Genomic DNA, 13,602 nt, shown 5'->3' with positions numbered 1-13,602 from the left:
AGTGCGTAGCAGAGAGAAGTTATGGCTCCCCAGTGAGATGTCAAAAACCGATCAATCTGGCAAATCTCTTTTAAACAGCAACAATTTAAGTCAAGTAAAAGAAAAATATAGAAAGAAGGGTGCTTGCCTGTTAGTGCGTTCTCTCTTAGAAGATAAGGTGAACGTTCGCTTTATCAGATAGAGCTTGCTGTTAAAAATCCGTCCCACCTTCGTCGGCTGGACCTCGTCCCATAAATTAATGAGATCTGGTCGTCCCAACAAAAATAGGCTTTGAGGTTAATCTCTTCGTTTCTCCCTACCCGGGAGAAGTTTAATCAGTCAAAAAAAAAAGAAAAAACTGACTGATATATCTGAATAAGCTTCTTTTGAGGCAGGAGCCCGTCTCAAAAGCAGGCACAGGCTAAGTCACCCTTCCCGGAAGTCTCGCCAGCAGCATGTTTTTAACTTTGGGTGATTCATCAGCTATGCCCCTTCCTGCAAGAGAGTGGTCTAAATACTAGCAATATCCTGGTATCCTCCCAACAACAACTGTAATGTGCTCTGTCTACATGGGGCTAGGCTGGAAGGCAGTTTAGAACTTCAGTTGGTCCAGAATATGCAGCCAGGTTAATATCTGGCATTAATCTCAGGAAGCATATAACACCAGTTCTGGAAGAGGTCCACTGATGGCTGATTTGTTTCTAGGCTTAATCCAAGGTGCTTGTGCTTACCTTTAAAGCTCTTTATGGCCTGACCCCAAAATACTTGAGGAAGCACTTTCTTCCATGCGCTCCTGCTTACTTTTTGAGATATGAGAACAAAAACTTTTTAGCTATCTATCCCATTATCTATAGATTGGTGACCACCATTAAATGATCTTTTTGACTAGTGCCCTGTCAAGCTCTGGAATCAATTGCCAAGTTCTGCGAGACAGATCCAGGGAACAGGCCCTTTTAAATGAGCTGTCAAGTCCTTTCCTTTCAGATAAGCCATTTACAATTAGATGCTATTTCATTGTCATTCCGCTTGGATCTGTCCTTTTTATAATGTGTATTGTTTCTGCTATAATTTTGTCAGGATTTTATTTTTGTAACCTACTTTGAGCCCAATGGTTGAAAAGGGGGCTCTAAATTTGCCCCCCCAATTCCTCTTGATCCCTTAACCCTATTTCACTCTGAAGGATTAAAGGGTCTGGATATGATTCCTTTCCCCCCGGCATGAATACTAGAAAGACAAACCAAGGTTCTGCATTTGTACAATCAGAATACAACACTGACCCTGATAGTTTCACCATAAAATGTGTCATTGCTTGGGCTTCACAAAGTCGATTTCTGTGCCTATACAAGAAGGTTCATACTTCCTTTCAAATTATGCACTATATGGTTCTTCTTGATTTAAAAACATAGAATGTGCCCTAAAAGCTGTCAAAAAAACAAGAACAAAAAGTATCCAAATGTGCCATTTGAAAAATTCACTATTGAAAGCCAAGCATTTGCGGAATGGATAGGAGGAAATAGAAATATCCAATCTGACAAGCTTTAACAACATTAACTTTAAGCAGTCATGTACTAACCTGTGTTTCTTGAGCAGAGGGCTAAAGTACCATCCAGTCTTATTTTTCTGTGTGTGTATACACGAGAGAGGGGACAAGAGAGACTTGAAAGAATCTATAGAACATGACTTCACAATGGCATTTGGAGCTATTGTTTATATCATTAAAGAGTTTGTTTCTATGATACTGGATTCCCACATAGTCATTCAGTTGATTGAATATGTGAATGCTGTGGGGAAATGGGATCTCAGTGGGTGTTTGGGACATGCACCAGCATCTACGGCTCAGTTACTACTGATGTGGTTAACCTGAGTCCAAGTACCTTTCCAAAACTCACTTTACAAATATTGGGCAAATTGTTATGCACATGTGAAACTTGGTAAAATTATCTTGCCAGCATTTGTAAAAGGATATCTGAAGGAAATGTCTAAAGTAAAACTTTAAGACAGGAATGGGAAGGCAAGCATTAATTTAATGACCAGATACCAGGTCTCATATTTCATGCATATCAGTATATCTGTTTTCCCATAATTAAGAATTAACATACATTCATTGGATCTTAAGAGTAATTAGGACTATATGAAAGCACTTTTAAATACATAAACCTTTTGATACAAGTATGCAAAAAGATATACTTTAAACCTGTTATTCCATGAATTCTTCATATGCAGAAGGTTACTTATTCTGTGACAATAACAAAAAAACGGTATATGGCCCAGCATAGCTTTTGTAAGGCCCTACTTGCAACAAAGCACCATATTTTACAGCTAAACGACAAATAAAATTAATACCAATAATCATAATTACTACAATGGCTGCTGCACTAAAGTCTGTATGTCCTAAAACTGTGTTCAAAGTACAAACATGCACAGAACAGCCTACAGCTACTATACTCTCCTGGGCTGCACTGCCCACCAGTCTAGCCCTACCATTAGTTAAGAGTGAGGTAGTTGCCTCAGACAACACATTTTGGGTGTCATAAAAGGCCAGCAAATTATTATTTAATTTATTATTGTTGCATTTTTGCTGCCAAGGAGAGAGAAAAGTGCTTGTGGGATTTTCTGCCTGAAATACCCAAATAGGATGGCTGGCTTTAATGGGTACTGCACCTTGATTTGATGGGGGGGGAGAGATAGCTGCCCTTACTGCTCCACACCCACAGCAAAACTGAACCAAACTTGACAGCAGCCTAGGCACAGAACTGGGGAGCGGAGAAAAACTGGAAAGTTGCAGAACACCCCTCTGGTGCAATAGATCCCTATAGGTTTAGGTGTGTGCTTCTTCCTCAGATCTTGAATTCTTACAGGAGAAGGATCAAGGGATGTCTGCAGGAATGCCCGCAGACTGTTGTCCATGTTTTCATGAACCCTGCAAAGGTGAGAAAGGACACTTGCCCTACTTTTTTTGGAGGCATCTCACATCTTCTGCTGATTCCACAGGCCTGCCTTTTCTGCTGAGACTCAGAATCTTTCCCCTAGTTGTTATAGTACATGAATATCTTAATTCTTTCACTTAATTGTTGTAGAACTTTATACACGGAAAATAACATTACCGTAGGCATTCACTTTTTCTATTGGACTATCATCCCTAATGATGGAGTTTCTACCTGGTGATTTCCACCAGGTTATAATCAGAAATTGTCATTTTTGTGTGCTGTTTTCTTCTTAAAGCAATTATGATGAGTGCCAGAAATTCAAGTAAGCAGTTAATAACAGATATAATTTTTTGTCGTAGGAAATATGCTAAACTTAAAATGAATTCCATCTAGGCAGAGAGGTCTAGGATGCCATACTGATGTTTTCAGCTCTGGTTATTCACCACTTTCTTGGTCCTAGACAGGAGGTGTGACATAGCAGAGATCCTCTGTGTGTCCTTAATCTGGTACACCTGAAACTGAATAAAAAATTAGGTGTTAGGTGAAACAATGTAACCATTCTGAAATGACCTGCAGGCACTTTAGGACAGTGGTGGGCAGATTTCAACCATGTAGGATTTACTTTTTTTTTTTTTGCTAAAACCCCGATATCCACTAAATGCAAAATGTGTACACGTAGGGCTCAACTACACAGTGGTTTACTGTGTGTTTGGTGCTACTCACACCTCCTTTAAATTTGCATGGTTTACCTGACATTACCAGAAAACAGAAGCTATCACGCAGTTTCCCCCTGTAAATTTGTACTAACCTATCCACTGAAAATACGAAAAAGGGGGGAAAAAATCTCCATTTCATTTCTCTAGTGCTTGCAGACACTTTGCTCTGATGCTTTTAGGTGGGTGTGTCAACCATTCCCCTCTCCATGCCCACTATCTCCTCCTCCCTTCTTTCATTTTGTTTGCTGTGGGCTGACAAGCTACTTCTGGCTGCTCTCTTCCATTCTGCTGGCCTTTTTTATGTTGCTGCAAATGGTGCCTTTATTTTCTTTTTCCCCAACATGTGCAAAATCATAACACTGCTCAAACAAAGATGGGTATTTCAGCTGTATCCTGCCAACTATAGGCATGGAAAACACAGATGTTTGCACTTCTGGGTTTTTTTTTAAGGAATCTACTGCAGTTGGTAGAACAAACAGCATGCTTGGTCACCTTAGCAACCAGAGGAAGTGGAAATGTATAATTAGAGGGCGGGGCCACAAGGAAACACCGAGACTAATCCTTCCCTAGGGAATATCTTCATGTATGAATGGGAAAAAGCGATTGGCAGCTAACAGGAATTGCAGACAGTGCAAATCTATAACAAAGATAAATGCAATGTACATGGGAAGAAATGCTCCCATGTAGATGAAACCTTAGAATTACAGAATTGTGAGCTCAGGAATTTGTTTTGAGTGTCGGAACTGAGCAGAGTTCACAAATTTTCACATAAAAAGCCTCTTATGGTTACCCCAAGCATTCTTCATTTCCACAGTATATCTTTAAGGCAAGAGAGAGGGGAGTCATTTTGTTCTCCTATTGTTAGTTATCTATTTGTTTATTATTTGATGAATATCCCACCCTTCCTCCCAGTAGGAGCCCATTGTTGAATTATTAGGAGTCAGAAATAATTGCCAGTTTACCACAAACCATCCAAAAACTACTGGTAGATCCAGATCTACCTGCTGCTTTAGGAGAGAGAGCTGCCAGTGGCTCTGGAACTCAGATTGGTAACTTTGTCTGCATGTGTCCCTGAATGACAAGACTTATTTCTGATTTATTTATTATTTATTTAAAGGATTTATACCCTCCCCTTCAACAGGATGGCTGATGACTAAAGGTCTATATCTATCAGAAGGAGGGGTATTCTGCTTTGGCAGCAGATGTTCTCCAATATGGTTGACAAGAATTTTGACAAGCTGTTCTCTATGATGCAAAAGCTGCCTGTTCTTTTCCCTGCAAAATACAACCTTGTTTTTGTGGACCTTATGGCCCCTTTTTCTCATGAGGCTGCTTCCTCTCAGTCTCTTGCGCACATGCATATGACAATACACACACACTTGTTTGAGCTGCAGAACTAACCATTTCTGGAGGGGACATCTCGGTCATCCTCACACATTTCTCAGTGTGTGCTAGCTTTCAGGGCCCAATAAGAGAGATGTTGCTGCCAGACCACAATGGAATGCAGGTGTTCTCTCACTGTAATGACTGACCCAGATTGAAACCAGAAATGACTCCTCATTATCAGACACAATAATGGATTGTTAAGATGAACACATGACTGTGTAATAATGATGAAAATAAGTAACAAAATGTGTATTGTGTGATGCTTTGCTGCATCAACATTGAGTACTTTACTGTAGTCCAGTAACAGACATGTGTGTGCATATGTGCATGTGTGTGAGAGGGAGACAGAGACAGAGAAACAGCCAGCCACACACACACACACACACACACACGGGCACTAAGAATGTAATAATAATTATAATAGACTTAATAAAGCAGATTATGTCTTGTCATTAATAAAACAATATTAAGTCATTATTATTAGGTCATTTATTAAGGCAGAATATAGTTTGAATGATAAATAATGAAATAAAGTTACTTTGGACAGACACATGACTCAAAAACAAAATTAAATAAAAATGAATAAACGAAACAGAACTGTAGGATTTGAAAGAAAAGGGTAGGTAAAGAGACGGACTGGGTTGGGCTTAAGCAAAGAAAAGCCTTGCTTGAACCTCTCCACCAGAACTAATAACATTCCTGCTCCTCAGAGACAGAGGTTGCAAAAGAGCAAGAAGCATGTGAGATCAAGGCTGTTTATTTACTATAACAACCCACCCCCAAAGCACTAGACTGGAGAATCCAGGTAAAGTTATTCCCTCTTATTAAGTTTGACCAGTCACTCACAATAGAAGATTCCCTTCTCCCATCATCCTACCCTGGCACTTTCTTTATATGGTAAGCTCAGAGACTAGTTACACTTTAAGCAGACACTTGTCTGCAGTATTTTTTTTTAACATCTGAATTACCAAGATGTCATGATGCACTTCAGGGGGTTCCGCCTTACAAATCCCACCTCACCACATGGTACAACACCAGAATCCCTCTGAAGCACCCCACTTTGGTTTGGGATTCATCCAAATCCACTGCACACCCCTACTTTTGTTAGCAGCATTTACTATATGAATGAGAAAAGTCAGCTTATTGTGATTCTTTGATCTCAAAGACGGGTGTTGATCATACTATGGCTGCAATCCTAAACACCCTTACTAGGGAGACAGTTCTTCTGAACACAGTAGAATGTACGTCTGACTTAAACATGCATAAGATTGTGCTGTGCACGTTACACTGGCATGTAACAAAACTGCAGCATCCCGTTATGTGTTGTACACAGTACTTGCGTTACACAAAAAAAGGGACAGGGTGGTGTTTAACCCTTCTCTTCCCAGCCTAATTTTCCCTGATAGATGCTCACAAAGCTGCTTTTACCTCATGGACTTGTGAGTTAGATGTGGGTCAGGAACATGACAGTACTAGAGAAAGGTGACATTTCAGCTGGGATGGGTGGTGGTATGTTTTGGAAGAGAAACATGTGACAGGGGAAGGGATCAATCATTCCCCAGCCATCCTTTCTCCAGCACAAAGTATTCCCTTCTGAAAGTGCTTTGCCAAGGAAAAGAGGGTATTTTCTTTGTGTATAGGTAGCTGCCTGTATCATGTCATTTGCCCATGTCAGACCTGGGGGAGGGAGTAACCAAACATGAATTTCAGATACTTATTAAAAAATACTGAAAAACTTTGTAGCATTTCAGGCTAATATATTTATTACAGCTATAAAAAAAGTTTCTGCTTTTTGAAACTAGTGAGAAAACAGCCGATATGTTCAGCTACAGCCTTGGGGGAAAGCTGCAAGCTCAGGCATGAAAGGGCTGCTAGTTAAAATCTGACTTTTAATTGAGTATGTTTTATCTTTAGTCCCATACATCAGTAAGGAACACACGGTCGCTTCTTCCCAGTAGCCTAAAGAGCAGCTTGAATTACAGGTCTTAGGATGAAACTAAGCCAAGCTAGAGAGATATTTTAATAGTTCAAATCAAAAAGCTTTATCAAGGAGTTTTGGATGTTTTGGTTCCAAGTTTGTTTTTCATAGTATTTTTAAATGGTGTTTTAAAAAACCCTTTAACCTTAATGTTAGTTAAAACGTATGAAATTTAGATTGTGAAAATCATCTAAATCAATAGCTGTTGATTCACTGCTCAGTCATCATCACCCAGTTTGTTGTACCTTCAGATAGTAGTTAGAATGGAGTCACTCAACTATGTACTCATGTGTTGATTTCACATTGCATGAGAGTGTCATCACATCTGAAATGATTCATGTGCTTACTTTTGTGAAATAGCACTTGCCTATTATTAACTTATAACCAGCTCTTTGAACTAACACCATAAATGTTTTTGATTTTCCCAGGCTGTTTAATATGATTTGTGTATTTTTTCTTGTTCTTGGAAATGCTCATGGGCATCATATTACCTTTAAAAATAAATAAAATAAAAATCAACCCTTAGTGCAGGTGGCATGAATAACCTGTGGCTCCCCAGTTGTTGGTGGACTCTAACTCCCACTGGCCAGGGATGATGGGAACTGTACTCTAGTGACATCTAGGAAGCCACAGGTTCCCCATGTCTTCCTTAGTGGTTGTACTTGGAAGTCCATGGAAAAGCCCCCATACCTCCCTCGTAGGCAAGAAGTCATAATTTAAATCTCTGGTTGTAAACTGCAAGCCCTGTGTTTGTGAATATATTACCTTGTCAAGCAGCATATCAAAGAAGGCAGTGTCCCAGTAGGCTTTATCTTCAACTGGGAGATGAAGCAAGGCTTTGAGACCATCGTCCACCTGATGGTGTGTGTTGTCTTCTCTTATGGCAAAATGGAACTTCAGGAAATGCTCAGGATTGCTAGCAAAACTCTCCACTTTGGAATACAAAGAGTTCAGATCCAGGCCACCGCCCTGGAACAGATTTTGCTCTGGATACAGGAAATGAGGGAGATGTTTGGTCACCAAGCAGCAAAGCAAAATCACCAGAAGGCGGTACACTGACCCCTCCAGATTCATCCAGTCTTCAGGAGAAGAAAAAAAGTGAGTGGCCCAGAGCAACACCATCTAGGAAGAAATATGAACAGTAAGCAAAGGCAATTCAAGGGGGAGGGGGAAATCAAAATCTGTCTTTGGAAAATTTATTAGAAAGAAAGGTGGCAGGCTTAGGGTTGTTCATTAAGAGGTTGGGTCTACATATTGTTGCATTAAGAGACTGACACTGCATTCCAAACCCAAGATCCAGCAGGATGAGCAAGTTTGGAATAGGTGGATATTGGGCTATGCCAGCAAGGCCAGGACTCAGCCAACAGTCCCTCATCCTGGCTCAGCCAGGGTTCTGCCAGTGTAACTCCCTCAGCCTGGCTCAGCCTGGGCTATGCTGTTCAACCAGTGGAACTTAAGCCAATAGAACCTACACCAGGTAAGTCCCAAAAAAGGGGTAGGATGGGGCAAGGAGAGGCTTACACCTATTGTAAACCTCTTTTAGCTCAATCATGTGACCTAACAACCTGGTGGAACTTAGGCTTGCAAAAAGGGTGATATAAGTCAAACTCTATTTGAAAGGCTTGTTTTTTTACTGTGACAGCCCTGGACTATCTCAGCCACCAGTAGCCCCACTCCTGAACTGAGTTTGGAATAGGGGTAACTTACGTCAGCTTAACTTCAGACTGTGTAAGTTCCACCAGCTTCCTAAACCCAAGACTGCTCTGCGTGGGGAGGTGGGTTAAATTGTGTAAGCTGCCGCCTTTGGCTCCTATTGCATCATTTAAACTGCTGCTTACTATAATGGCTTGGATAATTATTTTGAACCAAGTAAATTACATTTCTGGCCTTCCAAATCTCTCTGCCATGCAAAAAATGACCCAAATCTATCATGTATATACACTTCTTCCCTGTGCAGTTGCCCTTAACATTTTTGTCCTTCTCCCCTGGGTGGTTGCTCTGCCTCGGCTTCCTTATTGGGCTTAAAAGCATCTTGCAGGAGACAACATGCATGTTGTCTGGAAGCTTCTTAGAGTATTTGCCCTAGGATGGTGCCACCTTGGCACTTTCTTCACCACCTACAAGAAGCTGGTGAGGTTTGGGTTGCTTATTCTCTACAAAGTTTATTCCAATATAGTCAGCCCTAAAGTACATCCAAAGCTGGTGGTCTAGCTATGAGGGAACCTTATCCTTGTTGCCTTCATATTGCTGCATGAAGGTTTGCTAGGCACTTCTTTTGACAGTCAAGAGACACAAGATGCAAATATTGCAAGCCAGCTTTTTATCATACCCAAGCGATTCATGAAGTCAAGGCAAATCAGGTAAGCTTAGTAAACTAAAGACAATTAAGAACACAATTTGCAAACAAAGCTGAACAAAAATGAGCTATAAAGCTAAAATGTGTTTGTTCTGAAATTGGCCTTGTTCCCGGAATGATCTTACAGTTAGCTACAATTAAAGGTGCAACAACTTCAGTTAAATGGCTGTAAGCCACATGGCACACTTCCAGGTTTTTGTAAAATATGTTTTGCTGCTCCGTGTTCTCTATGCTGAAGTGGTGAGAGATGAAGCACATTCAAAAAATGAAATGGAAACCATAGGATATCCTGCTATTAGCATGTTGAAATATGGTAAAAGGATCAAGTTTGAAGTTGCTTGCAGCAATATAGAAAACATACAACACACCCTATACAGATAGCACATGGAAGAGAACACTGATGTTTCAGAACTATAAACCTGAAGTTCTCAAAGCGTGAAGCCAGCTCATAACAGCACAAGGAATATGCCAATTTGCCCATCATATCATCTTCCAGTCAGAACATGTGAAGTAGGAAGATGTGGCGTAGGAGTTCTGCAATGGGAGCTCCCACCATTGTTTTCTTTTTTCAGAAAGGAGCTGTGGGGAGAGGGGGCACAATTTGGATCAGAGCCATAATACAAGGGAAGAGGGGATTTACCCCTTGGTCCCATGTCTGATACAAACCCCTTCACTAAGGCTATTATTAACCACGGAAGGGAAAATATGGGTGTCTATAAGGTGCATATGGTAAACCACCTCTGAATATCTCTTACCACAAAAACACTATGAACAGAGTATCCAAAATGCAACACAAGATAGTGCTGGAAGATGAGACCCCCAGGTCAGAAGGCACTCACTGAGCTACTGGGGAAGAACAAGGGACAAGTACGAGTAGCGCTGTGACTAATGACGCAGCTGGGTCAAAGCTGAAAGGAAGCCCAGAGGCTAATGTGCACAGATGTGAAAGGAGAGTCCGGAGTTGTATGACTCACACAATAGGAACATGGAATGTGAGAAGCCTGAACCAGGGAAAGTTAGAAATTTTCAAGCAAGGAATAGAACGCATCAACATTACAATACTTGGTGTAAGCAAACTAAAATGGACGAGAATGGGACATTTTCAATCAGGCAACTACAAAATATTTTATGCAGGAAATGAGAAATTAAGAAGAAATGGGGTTGCTTTAATAGTGAGAAGTGATGTAGCAAGAGCAATTAGGAGCTACAACGCAAGGTCTGAGTGAGTTATATCAATGAGATTAAACAGGAAACCTATCAACATAACCATCATCCAAGTCTATGCTCCAACAGCAAACACTGAAGAAGAGGAACTGAAGAGATTTTATGCAGAAGTACAGGAAGAAATTGATCACACACCAAAACAAGATGTGCTGATAATCATGGGGGACTGGAATGCAAAAGTAGGGAACAGAGAAGAATTAGGAATTGTGGGGAAATGGGGCCTAGAAGACAGAAATGAAGCAGGAGAAAGAGTTGTTGAATTCTGTGAAGCCAATAATTTGTTTCTTGCGAACACATTTTTTGAGCAACTGAAAAGATGACTGTACACATGGACATCACCAAATGGTCAATATAGGAATCAAACTGATTATATAATTGGTAGCAGAAGATGGAGAAGTTCCATACTTTCTGCAAAAACAAGACCGGAAGCAGACTGCAGTACAGATCATGAACTGGTCATATTGAAAATCAGAGTAAAGCTAAAGAAGACCAACAAAGCAATTATAATGCCAAAATATGATTTAAATAACATCCCAGAAGCATATAAAGATCAAATAAGGAACAGGTTTGAGGCTTTAAACTTAGTTGACAGAGAACCAGAAGAACTATGGAATGAAGTCAGAGACGTTATCAGGAAAGAATGCAAAAAGTCAATACCTCTTGTTAAAAAGAGAGAAAGACCTCAATGGATGACTGAAGAAACTCTTAAAATGGTTAAAGAGGGAAGGAAAGCAAAAGCAATAGAAACACGGTCAGAACCTTAAATGCAACAATACAGCAACTAGTACGTAGGGACAAAGAGAACTATTACAATGGTTACTGTATAGAAATAGAAGAGGACAACAAAAAGGGTAGAACAAGAGCCCTATTACAAAAGATTAGAGAAATGAAAGGGAAATTTAAACCAAGAGCAGGGATGTTGAATAATCAACATGGGGAACACACTAACTGACTGAGATGAAATAAAAGGAAGATGGAAGCAATACACTGAAGAACTCTATAAAAGAGATGCCAGGATGACATATTCATTCACGGAGGAACCGTATGATGAAGAATCAGAAGTTTTAGAATGCAAGGTGAAATCTGCTCTTAAAATACTTGAAAGAAACAAACCACCAGGAATAGATGGCATACCAATAGAGTTGCTACAAGTTACTGAGACTGAATCTGTCCAAATTTTGACAAAAATGCGTCAACAAATATGGAAAACTAAACAATGGCCTACAGACTGGAAGCGTTCCTTATACATCCCAGTTCCAAAGAAAGGGGATCCCAGGGTATTGCCTTAATATCCCATGCAAGTAAAGTAATGCTCAAGATTCTACAACAAAGGCTCTCACCATATATGAAGCGAGAAATGCCAGACGTCCAAGCTGGATTTAGAAAGGGAAGAGGCACCAGAGATCATATTGCAAACATATGTTGGATAATGGAAAGGAGCAAGGAATTTCAGAAGAAAATCACCCTGTGCTTTATAGATTACAGCCTGTGTAGATCATGAAAAACTATGGAATGCTTTAAAAGAAATGGGGTGCCAGAGCATCTGATTGTCCTGATGCGCAACCTATACACTGCACAAGAGGCTACTGTAAGGACAGAATATGGAGAAACCGATCGGTTCCCCATCGGAAAGGGTGTGACACAGGTGTGTGTTTTATCACCCTATTCATTTAATCTATACGCAGAACATATCATACGGAAAGCAGGATTGGACCAAGATGAAGGAGGTGTGAAAATTGGAGGGTGAAATATCAATAATTTAAGATATGCAGACGATACCATACTACTAGCAGAAACCAGTAATGATTTGAAACGAATGCTAATGAAAGTTAAAGAGGAAAGCACAAAAGCAGTACAGCTGAACGTCAAGAAGACTAAAGTAATGACAACAGAAGATTTATGTAACTTTAAAGTTGACAATGAGGACATTGAACTTGTGAAGGATTATCAATACCTTGGCACAGTCATTAACCAATATGGAGACAATAGTCAAGAAATCAGAAGAAGTCTAGGACTGAGGAGGGCAGCTATGAGAGAACTAGAAAAGGTCCTCAAATGCCAAGATGTATCACTGAACACTAAAGTCAGGATCATTCAGACCATGGTATTTCCGATCTCTATGTATGGATGTGAAAGTTGGACAGTGAAAAAATCGGATAAGAGAAAAATCAACTCATTTGAAATGTGATGTTGGAGGAGAGCTTTGCGGATACCATGGACTGTGAAAAAGACAAATAATTGGGTGTTAGAACAAATTAAACCAGAACTATCACTAGAAGCTAAAATGATGAAACTGAGGTTGTCATACCTTGGATACATCATGAGAAGACACGATTCGCTAGAAAAGACAATAATGCTGGGAAAAACAGAAGGGAGTAGGAAAAGAGGAAGGCCAAACAAGAGATGGATTGATTCCATAAAGGAAGCCACAGACCTGAACTTGCAAGATCTGAACAAGGTGGTTCATGACAGATGCTCTTGGAGGTCGCTGATTCATAGGGTCGCCATAAATCGTAGTCGACTTGGAGGCACATAACAACAACAACATAAGGTGCATGTATATTTTATGCCATGGCTAATAGCAGCTTTTGGGGTGTGAGATTAGCTCTAAGAAATCATCATAGGGATTAAGGGTTCAAAATAACAACTCCTCCCCACCACAACCTTGATCTAATTACCCACCCCTCACCTCAAACATTGTTGCTTATTTGGAACGCCCGCATGTCTACTTTGGCCCTCAGTGTAACAAGAACATAAAAATGTGTCTGATGACTAAGAACTGTCAATTTCAGTTCTCTCAGTTTCTCATTTATCCAGTGTTAAATTCAGTTCTCCACATTTCTACAGCAATTTACAATTTTTATAAAAAAATAAATCCTCATGAAAGTTCTCCAGCATTTTAGTGTGAATTTCTCCAAATAAACACATTTTTGTAGGCAGTTTTGACTAAAGGTACACATTTTTGCAAGCAATTTCTCATAATATATTTTTGTATGTTATTTTCACTCATATTAATTTTTATGCACACTTTCCCCT

The 13,602-nt window shown here is 40.0% G+C and overlaps 1 protein-coding gene across 1 annotated transcript in view; it reads right to left on the bottom strand.

The window, feature by feature from the left end:
- Positions 1-1,983: 1,983 nt before the first annotated feature.
- Positions 1,984-13,602, bottom strand: part of MAB21L4 (mab-21 like 4) — a 29,406-nt gene continuing 17,787 nt past the window's right edge. The window contains exons 4-5 of the mRNA XM_061636695.1: positions 7,752-8,108; positions 1,984-3,424 (exon numbers count right to left, since the gene is read on the bottom strand). Coding sequence (XP_061492679.1) covers positions 3,332-3,424; positions 7,752-8,108 — 450 coding nt within the window. The 3' untranslated portion in view covers positions 1,984-3,331. The remainder of the gene's footprint in view (positions 3,425-7,751; positions 8,109-13,602) is intronic.

Source organism: Rhineura floridana, chromosome 7 (assembly GCF_030035675.1).
Source record: "Rhineura floridana isolate rRhiFlo1 chromosome 7, rRhiFlo1.hap2, whole genome shotgun sequence".
Taxonomy (NCBI): domain Eukaryota; kingdom Metazoa; phylum Chordata; class Lepidosauria; order Squamata; family Rhineuridae; genus Rhineura; species Rhineura floridana.
This window is presented reverse-complemented; position numbering and strand designations above follow the sequence as displayed.